General features: G+C 44.8%; 1 protein-coding gene across 3 annotated transcripts in view; it reads left to right on the forward strand.

The window, feature by feature from the left end:
* The window catches only part of GNPAT (glyceronephosphate O-acyltransferase), a 37,103-nt gene extending 30,174 nt beyond the window's left edge, over nucleotides 1-6,929 (forward strand). Inside the window, exons 11-16 of one of the 3 annotated variants that reach the window (XM_060406816.1) lie at nucleotides 1,199-1,278; nucleotides 2,149-2,289; nucleotides 2,557-2,656; nucleotides 2,740-2,833; nucleotides 3,436-3,497; nucleotides 3,756-6,929. In XM_060406816.1, the coding sequence (XP_060262799.1) occupies nucleotides 1,199-1,278; nucleotides 2,149-2,289; nucleotides 2,557-2,656; nucleotides 2,740-2,833; nucleotides 3,436-3,497; nucleotides 3,756-3,799 (521 nt within the window). In that variant the 3' untranslated portion in view covers nucleotides 3,800-6,929. Of the gene's footprint in view, nucleotides 1-1,198; nucleotides 1,279-2,148; nucleotides 2,290-2,556; nucleotides 2,657-2,739; nucleotides 2,834-3,435 lie in introns of all 3 variants that reach the window. The other 2 variants (XM_004021352.5, XM_060406815.1) reach the window with 2 other exon arrangements.
* The last annotated feature ends 3,587 nt before the right edge of the window (nucleotides 6,930-10,516 follow it).

Here is a 10,516-nt window from a genome sequence, read left to right on the forward strand (position 1 = left end):
AGGTACACTGGACTCAGCCGCAGACCTTTAGCCTTGGAAGGAAATGTCATTTTGTGAATGAGGAAACTGGGCCCCAGAGAGGTCAGACAGCCTAGCTCAGGACAAAGGAAACTCAAACCTTGATCCTAGTTCTCCGGGAGGCTTCTCACACTGGGATTCATCCACAGCTGAGGGGCACATATGTAGTCTTCTAGAGTACTTCAGTGTGAACACCCTGAAGTTGGAGGCAACTGTTTGCATCCATATGGAGGTATATTTTTCTGATGCGAAAAGTCATGCCAGAAAGATGAAGGTCTGTAGCTGATGGGCCGGGAAGACCCACACATCTGAGGGGTAAGACAGTAGTTTCTAGTGTTGTGTGCCAGTGTGTTCTAGTGCCAAAGATGGGGTGGAGACATCGGCAGACGTTAATGTGGAAGGGGATGGAGGAAGCCATTCCTTTCCTTCTCTGCTTGGAAACCACGCACAGGTGAAGTGACGTGCCCTGGCTTCAAAGGCCACTTGCCCTTTTCCACACTGACTGATTAGAAGCCTGGTTGTAATCCAGCTTCAATCATTGAAATCATACTAGACTAGTTTACTTGTGGCTAAAATTTAGATCGTTTATAGCTTCCTTCCCTGGTAGCTCAGCTGGTAAAAAATCTGCTTGCAATGCAGGAGACCCCAGTTCTATTCCTGGGTCAGGAAAGTCCACTGGAGAAGGGATAGGCTACCCACTCCAGTATTCATGAGCTTCCCTGGTGACTCAGATGATAAAGAATCCACCTGCAATGTGGGAGACCTGGGTTCGATCCCTGGGTGGGAAGATCCCCTAGAGGGAGAGCATGGCAACCCACTCCAGTATTCTTGCCTGTAGAATCCCCATGGACAGAGGAGCCTGGCCAGCTACAGTCTTTGGGGTCGCAGAGTTAGACACAACTGAGCAACTAAGCACACAGCATAGCTTCCTTGCCCCTGGTATATGAGTAATATGCCTTTAAAATACTACATTTTGAGCTTCAAGAGGGACAGAACATGTGTATACCTATGGCTGATTTATGGCAGAAACCAAAGCTATTGTAAAGCAATTATTCTTCAATTAAAAATGAATAAATTTAAAAAAATAAAATCCTACATTTTGGAGTATCATGGACTTCTTGGTACTCCCTGAATGTTTAAAAAGCAGAGTTGTAATTTTATGTAATGAATTTATTTCCAGAGGATGTCTACAGTTGCTTTCGCTTCCTATGCAGTGTTTTTTCCGATGAGTTCATCTTTCTTCCAGGAAACACACTAAAGGTAAATCCTTAACTGCAGAAAAGCCGTGTGTTTGTGGTATGAGTTCTGAAAATATTAGGCTTGGATTCACAGGTGTGTCTTCCCTTCCTTCAAGGCTCCGTGCGGCAGAGAAAGAGACGTGCAAAAGAGAAACGTGGACGCTTAAAGTTCAACAAACTCGGTTTTAATTCTTCACGTTTAATCAGTAATTTGGGGATTATTTGGTGAGAAGAACCAAATCATTGAACTGTTAGTGCAGCCAATGTAAAAATAACTAATAACCAACTATTCTGTTAGAAAATTTACCAATCAGGACACATTTTCCAGCACAACTTACTGGAATGATTAGGGTCGTCTGCTTAGAGATTGGAGAAGAGTGGTCCTGCCTGGTGGTGTGGACAGCTGGTGAAGGATCGGGCCCCCAGAGCTGGGCCGCTGGCTTGCTGGTGCGGAAGCAGCACTGGCAGGCGGGTCTGGGGTCTGTCTGTCATGCTGAGGGACACAGGTTTTGTTCAGTAGGAAATGAGGGCAGCCATTTTGAGCACAACGTGATTCTCAGTGTTTTTTGGACTTGCTGCATGCGCTTTTGTTTAAATGTGAGGAGAGTAAGGCTGTATACACGGTGAAAGAAGATCCATTGCCCAGGTAATGATTTCTGAGGCTAATCAGGTTTTCAGTGTTTACTGTATTTGAGGATCAACATTCTGAGCGTCAAAACAGTGCTCTCTGGCACCTAACAACCACAACCATGGGTCTGGGAAGGGTTGCAGAATTAGCTAGTGTTTTTCTTGTTTCAAGGGTGCGTGGCTGCATACGCTGAGCCCAGCAGTGGATCATTGACCTAAAGTATAAATCTGTGGATGAATTCTGTCTTTTCCCCTCCCCTTCCAGGACTTTGAAGAAGGCTGTTACTTGCTTTGTAAAAGTGAGGCCATACAGGTGATGACAAGGGACATCCTGGTTACAGAAAAAGGAAACACTGTGTTGGAGTTTTTAATAGGACTCTTTAAACCCTTTGTGGACTCTTATCAGGTGTGTAAATCTTTTGCAAGTTCTCCTTCGACCTCCCGTGATAAATATAACTGAGACTTTCCTACCCTGTACGTCTGTCTGGTCTGAAGGGCAAGTGTCTTCCCCAGGAGAGTGGTAGAACCTTTTTGTGCAAGGGGAGGGGTCTTCATTCTGCCATGGAGGAGCAGAATAAAACTAAGAGGGTCAGTGTGAGATCTTTACTGTTCTCTTGTAGTTGGCTGCCCTTTTTCACTTTCTGTTCCTCTTATCCCGCCTCTTAAAACTCAGATAATTTGCAAATACCTCTTGAATGAAGAAGAAGACTACTTCACTGAGAAACAGTACTTCATAAGAGTTAGAAAATTCATAAGTCAGCTTCTCGATCAAGGTGAGTCGCAGCCCTGAAGGCGGTGCTTTCTCTCCGCTGAGAACAAACTGGAGGTTACTCACGCCCTCATCCCTGTGTTTTAGGGGCCTCACAGTGTTACGATGTGTTGTCCTCCGACGTACAGAAAAATGCCTTAGCAGCTTTTGTGAGGCTTGGTGTGGTGGAGAAGAAGAAGGCGTAAGTAACGGAGCACAGTGCCCAGGGTGGGCTCGGGGCAGCGACAGCTCAGAACAGCTGAGCACCAGATCCATAGAGAGAACTGTGGAGACGCACGTGATCTAGGAAGCATCACGTCATGCTTCACTTTTGCGTGTTCTGAGTAGTGAAGTCACTCTGCGTTACCAGGCAGACTTTATGTGGCTATGAATAAAAATTACATTGAAGCAAAGAAAAAAATTGCTTTAGGCTAGCATTTTGGCTTTGACCTAATTATTGAAATTTATAGGTTAATTCTGGAGTAGGAAATGGCAACCTACTCCTTTATTGCCTGAAATATTCCCTGGACAGAGAAGCCTGGTGGGTGCAGTCCATGGGGTGCAAAGAATTGGACACGACTGAGTGATTGACTACACGTGCACACATATTGGTTAATTATAAGAAAATCCAAGTAGGGGGCATGTCGTGTGTGTGTGTACTCATATTAATATACACACAACTTTCAACTATTTAAAACTACCCTTGAGGAAGACTATTTGAACATATTCTTACTATATAAAAAATGAATGTTGTCTTTTCGTCCTAATTTATGCAATAAGAAAGCTTATTATTTTTTCTCCTAGAAATAATGATTATATATTTAACGTAAATGAACCTGCCACAACAAAGTTAGAGGAAATGCTTGGTAAGTACCATTTAATAAAATGTGATGGGCTTTCACATTGCATTTAGCAACATATAGTAAAACAAGAAAGTATGGTACGAAATAACTTATCAAAATGAACAGCAGTTGAGCTTTAATACACACAGAGAACATTTTTTTTTATTCATAGATAAGCTTTATTCCAACGTCTACATAAAAATGAGTTGATGTTAATTAGGAAAAAGTTTTTCCAAAGGGGTTAAAATTTATCACACAACAGAATTTCATCCTTCCCTTTAGGCAAAGAACTATTTCTGTCGTCTAGAGTTTTCTTAAGGAACTAAGGAGAAAACTTGGAGAAGGCAATGGCACCCCTCTCCAGTACTCTTGCCTGGAAAATCAATGGACGGAGGATCCTGGTGGGCTGCAGTCCATGGGGTCACACAGAGTCCGACACGACTGAGCGACTTCACTTTCACTTTTCTCTTTCACGCACTGGAGAAGAAAATGGCAACCCACTCCAGTGTTCTTGCCTGGAGAATCCCAGGGGCGGGGGAGCCTGGTGGGCTGCCGTCTCTGGGGTCGCACAGAGTCAGACACGACTGAAGCGACTTAGCAGCAGCAGCAGCAAGGAGAAAACTAACAGAAAACACACCAGGCATAAAATTGGCAGTCTTAAACAGCATAAAAATGATCAGCTCCTAATATAACTAATCAGGGTGCATGATCTAGTCCTGGTGAAATCAAGAAGATTCCTCTCCTAGTCCTTGGATTCATTAGCTCCCATTTCATTCCCAAGGACCTTAGTTTCTTGAATGGGGCCTGAACCCAGGCCCTTAGTACTATAAATAGTCTTCTGTTTAGAGTATGTGTGAAAGTTCAGAATATATAACCTTGAAATTCGATTTTGAATTTTGTGGTGGTGGTGTTCAGTTCCTAAGTCGTGTCTCACTCTGGGACCCATGGACTGTAGCACACCAGGCTTCCCTGTCTTTCACCATCTCCCAGAGTTTGCTCAAACTCACGTCCATTAAGTTGGTGATGCCATCCAAACATCTCATCCTCTGTCATCCCCTTCTCTTTCTGCCTTCAGTCTTTCCCAGCATCAGGACCTTTTCCAATGAGTCAACTCTTCACATCAGGTGGCCAGAGTATTGGAGCTTTAGCTTCAGCATCAGTCCTTTCAATGAATATTTAGGGTTGATTTCCTTAGGATTGACTGGTTTGATCTCCTTACTGTCCAAGGGACTCTCAACAGTCTTCTCCAACACCACAATTCAAAAGCATCAGTTCTTTGGTGCTCAGCCTTCTTTACAGCCCAACTCTCACATCCATGGCAACTGGAGAAACTATAGCTTTGACTACGTGGATCTTTGTTAGCAAAGTGACATCTCTGCTTTTTAAAAAATGCTGTCTAGGTTTTTCATAGGTTTTCTTCCAAGAAGCAAGTGTCTTTTTTTAAAATTTCATAGCTGCAGTCACCGTCCACAGAGGCCACTAAAATTAAGTGTGTCACTGTTTCCATTGTTTCCCCATCTATTTGCTGTGAAGTGATGGGACCAAATGCCATGAGCTCAGCTTTCTGAATGTTGAGTTTTAAGCCAGCTTTTTCACTCTCCTCTTTCATCTTCATCAAGAGGCTCTTTAGTTCCTCTTCACTTTCTGCCATTAGGGTGGTATTGTCTGCATATCTGAGGTTGTTGATATTTCTCCTGGCAATCTTGATTCCAGCTGTGCTTCATCCACCCCAGCATTTCACATGACCTACTCTGTATATAAGTTAAATAAACAGGGTGACAATATGCAGGCTTGACATACTCCTTTCCTAGTTTTGAGCCTGTTCGTTTATCCATATCTGGTTCTGTTTCTTCTTGACCTGCATACAGGTTTCTCAGGAGGCAGGTAAGTTGGTCTAGTATTCCCATGTCTTTAAGAATTTTCCACAGTTGGTTATGATCCACACAGTCAAAGGCTTTAGCATAGTCTGTAAAGGAGAAATAGATGGTTCTTGGAATTCTCTTGCTTTTTCTATGAGACAGTGGATGTTGGCAATTTGGTCTCTGGTTTCTCTGCCTTTTCTAAATCTAGTTTGTACATCTGGAAGTTCTCAGTTCACCTACTGTTGAAACCTAGCTTAAAGGATTTTGAGCATTACCTTGCCAACATGCGAAATGAACACAATTGTATGGTAGTTTGAACATTCTTTGGCATTGCCTTCCTTTGGGATTGGAATGAAAACTGACCTTTTCCAGTCCTGTGGCCACTCATGAGTTTTCCAAATTTGCTGGCATATTGAGTGCAGCACTTTAACAGCATCTTTTGGGATTTGAAATAGCTCAACTGGAATTCTGTCACCTCTACCAGCTTTGCTCATAGTGATGCTTCCTAAGGCCCACTTGACTTCACACTGTAGGATGTCTGACTCTAGGTGAGTGACCACACCATCGTGATTATCTGGGTCATTAAGACCCTTTTTGTACAGTTCTTCTGTGTGTTCTTGCCAACTCTTATTATCTTCTGCTTCTGTTAGGTCCACACCATTTCTGTCCTTTGTTGTGTCCCTGTTTTGCATGATACATTCCCTTGGTGTCTCTAATTTTCTTGAAGAGATCTCTAGTCTTTCCCATTCTTTTGTTTTCTTCTATTTCTTTGCATTGTTCATTTAAGATTTTTTTTAATCTCCCTGCTGTTCTTTGGTGGAGAAGGAAATGGCAACCAACTCCAGTGTTTTTCCCTGGAGAATCCCAGGGACGGCGGAGCCTGGTGTGCTGCCATCTCTGGGGTCACACGAAAAGTGACTTAGCAGCAGCTATTCTTTGGAATTTGGTGAGAGGCATAAAGCTAAAGTAGACACCAAAGCCCTCATTCTAAGGATGATGGAGTTGCTTTCTTAATCTCAGAAGGCAGCGGTGTGAGTGTGAGCATACTAGAACATGCTAGCCTTGAAGTTCAGGAAACATGGCTGGGGGCACCGTGGCCGTGCCCATCGCCTCTTTGAGACACTGCTGCTTCTCCTATTAAGGGCGCTGCTATCTCCACTGATTCTTTTTCAGTCTGTAAAACTCTGCACAAGTGTCGTGTGTTTTTCTTTCGCCAGTGCCCAAGCAGTTGTACGAGGAAGGGCAAACTCGGTGTCATTTCATGAGCCATCTCTCTTGTTTTTACCTTAGGTTGTAAAACACCGGTAGGAAAACCAGCAGCTGCGAAGCTTTAATGATTGCCAAATGGTTATGGAAAAATTGGTCATGTAATTTCTGTCATTCACGGAGTAGTATTACAACAAAGTTGGAAGTAAAGGAAGAAACCCGCCTTCTCACCCTTTATAAGGCTTCGAGAACAGTGGACTCAGTACAGAGGGAAAGCCATCAATGTAAGCAGTCAGTAAAATCTCCTCCGCAATGGTTAAAAAGACATTTGTGTCCAACCCTGTGTGTGTTTTAAAATAAAACAGGCTTTTGGAAACTTGTTTGGAAATACAAAGCCTAGCTCCTATTTCACTAACACTTTCAACTTACTACATGTATTTAACTGTTACGTTGACTTCTGAATTAAAATGCAGCATCAACTCTATAAAGGCTCTGGCTATCAAAAGAAAACTACTAGAAAGGGCATGTCTTAACGCTTCTCGTGACTTTCTTTAATTCAGGTTACCTCAAACAAGCACACGTTTGACAAAGATATATAATACAGTAGCTATCTTCTGTTAAACTTTGCCCCCCAAGGGCCTTAATCAGTGAAACTGAATTAGAGAAAGTACACGTGACAAAGAGAAGCTATGCGATGCGTCATAAATAGGCTTAACAGTTCAAGGAGAGAAAAGTCTGAAATAAGATGGGCAGATAGCAAACCACTCGCCACTTCTGGAAGGGCATTCAAGCTGAGAATTTGGATGAGACCAGCCAGTCCTCGAAATGTGGGGCTGAGGTGACAGAGGAGGGGGCCGGGGTGGGCCTGCAGAGAGCACTGTGAGCAGAATGTCCTGGGATTGGTTCTGAAGGGCCTGGAGGACCAATGTAACTGGAACAAGAGCCATGGAAGATGGAATTAAAAAGAAAGGCAGGAATATTCATCTGCTTGGGCTGCCTTATGAGATACCACAGAGTGGGCAGCTTAAACAGCAGAAATTTGGTTTTTTACAGTTCAGGAGGCTCAGAGTCCAAGACCAAGGTGCCAGCAAGGTAGGTTTCATGCTGAAGCCTCTTTCCTGGGCTTGTAGCAGGCCACCATCTTTTAGCGTGCTCACCTTACCTCTCTGTGCGTCTGAAGACAGCAGTCTCTCTGGAATCTCTTAGAAGGGCATTACCCCATCAGACTAGGGCCCCACCCCATTTGCCCAGTCTAGCCCTAGTTACTGCCAACGGCTCCAGATAAGTCACATTGGGAATTAGGGCTTCAGTATCTGAATTTTGAACTGTGGTGCTGGAGAAGACTGTTGAGAGCCCCTTGAGCAGCAGGGAAATCAAACCAGTCAATCCTAAAGGAAATCAATCCTGAACATTGATTGGAGGGACTGATGCTGAAGCTCCAATACTTTGGCCACCTGATGTGAAGATCCGACTTATTGGAAAAGACCCTGATACTAGGAAGAACTGAGGGCAAGAGGAGAAGGAGGCACCAGAGGACGAGATGATTGGACATGATGCATCGTGAGGCATCACCGACTCAATGGACATGAGTTTAAGCAAGCTCTGGGAGATGGAGAAGGGCAGAGAAGCCTGGTGTGCTGTAGCCCGTGGGGTCGCAAAGAGTCGGACACAACTGAGCGACTGAACAACAATAACGATCTGAATTTGGGGACCACCATTCAGTCCATAGCAGCAAGGCTCAATTTCTGCAGTGCCTTAGAGACTTCTTATAAAACATTTGAATAGGAATATAAGTCCCATGGGAAATGCTGAAGCGTGGTTTCAGCATTTGGTTGTAGGACTGTCTGTATCCAAATCCCTGGAATGTGTGTTCGTTCCCCAGAGGTCCAGCTGTTTGTGCTGCACATCCGGATTGGAGAGTCACTCCCCTAGTCGGTGCACTCGGGGCAGAGGGCCCCTCTGTGTGGCTCTGCTTGTTGGGAAGCCAGAGAAGACTGACTCAGAGCTGAGTCAGTTGAACAGTTCTTGGCTTGTATGGATCGTATGGCTTGCCAGCTAAACAGCACTGAGCTGCTGCCCTCCAGGTAGTCCAGAGCAGCGGGGAAGCTGGGGCCCTGGCCAGTCCTTGCTGAGTGGGTGTGCCTTAGAAAGACTCCCCATGCACCCAGTCTGGTTACTTGTTTTCTCACTGCTATGTGTGTGTTGAAGACTGAGTAAGATGACTTTTATTTACTTCTTGATGTGTTTGTAATGCATTTCCAGTTTGGGGACAAAGCTACTTGGGTGCAAATGGCTGTAGACTTCTCTCCTGGCCGGTTCTGGCATCAGAGCCAGGCAAGCAAGCCCATAGTGAGAGGCGGGAGGTGGGATGCAGCCCAGACAGCTGAGGTTTTGCCGTAGGGGCAGCTGTGGGCGGTGAGTGGCTAGGTGGGACTCTTTCTCTCTCAGTCCCCTCAGACCCTCCCAAGTCCTCAAGTCAGTCTAAGGTCTTAGTCAAAGAGCAGCCTGCTTCCTGTGCTGATGGGGCTTCAAAACGGGTATCCTGCGCCCTGCCCCACACGAGCTCCTGCACACACCTGCAGCTACAAGCCACACTGCTGTCCCTAAACTGCCCCTGTCCCCCATCCCGTCTATAAATTGTGGAACTGCCCTTGCTTTGAAGTTAGTAAAAGAAGGACCCATAGCATCTGGTTTTCCAGGACAGTATCCCATCCTAACACCACACAACGTAGCAGCCAAGAATGTAGTCTGAAGCCCAACTGGCTGTGAAATCCAGCAACCATACACGAGCCCTGTGTGATTTGCTTAATGTCTTAGAGCCTCAACTTCCTTATCCATAAAATGGGGATGAGGAGAGTACCTCTTGTGTTGTAAGAAACAGTGTCAGTAAAATGTTAGATCCAGTCCTTGGCAGTAAGTATAACCTGTTGTTACTGTGACTAATGACTGGGACACACCCTACGTGGCTTCCAGAGTCAATGAGATTGGACGCTTCCAGAGTGGTCAGTATGGCCGTAGGCGCTTGCATCCCTGACTGACAACCTTAGGAGCCAGCCTCAGTCCAGCTGTTTAGCCCAAGAGCGTTACATGTGCCTCACTGGGCTGTCTCAGGCACCTGCCATCCTGCAGGGTCAGCTGGGCCGTGGTGGAAGTCACAGCTTTCCAGATAGCCCTTCTTCCTCTCACCAACAGGTCAAATCCTTCAGTGTGGGTTAGGAAACAGATTTTGATGTGTGACTTGACTCCGTTCGTGTCTTTTCCTTTTTGTTTTTCCTGATTAAAGTTAGCAACTCTGACAGAAGTAGGACTCCCCCTGCAGTAGGTTCAAACACGGTTTTCTAGAGCCCACCCTGGACTGGTTGCTATAGAGCTGTCAACCAGGGGTTTCCCATCACTGGGAAACTTATCTTAACATTTCCCTTCACTTTTCTGCATTGGATTCCCCTCTCTCTTGGATCCTATGTCTTTCTTTTTATCTGTTTATTAATTTTAGTGAAGCACATGTTCCAGGGGTATAAGGGATTAATATTTTAGATTTCACCTGCTTAAAAATATCTTTCCACAGTCACAGTTGTCTGATGGCTTAGCTGGGTGTAGAATTCTAAGTTAGAGATAATTTTCCTTCAGAATTTTGAAAAGTATTTCTCCTTTATCTTCTGTTTTCTGAAGTTGATTAGAACGTTCTGATTCCTGAATATAAACATTTGCTTTCTCAGAAAATCTTTAGGATCTCCCTTCTGAAATTTCAAGTGATGTGCTTTGTTCTCAGTGAGTTTCTGTTTGTGGCTCAAGCAAATTTATTATCTTACTGTTTAGGTCAGAAGTCTGAAAGGGAATCTCAGTGGGCTGCCTTCCTTCTGAGGCTGTCATGCGTGTATGTTTCCTCGCCGTTTCCAGCTTCCAACGACCACCATGTCCCTCAGCTCCTGGGTCCCCTCAAAGCCACGGTGTCCGGCTGAGTCCTCACACTGCCTC

The sequence above is a fragment of the Ovis aries genome, chromosome 25 (genome assembly GCF_016772045.2).
Source record: "Ovis aries strain OAR_USU_Benz2616 breed Rambouillet chromosome 25, ARS-UI_Ramb_v3.0, whole genome shotgun sequence".
Lineage (NCBI taxonomy): Eukaryota > Metazoa > Chordata > Mammalia > Artiodactyla > Bovidae > Ovis > Ovis aries.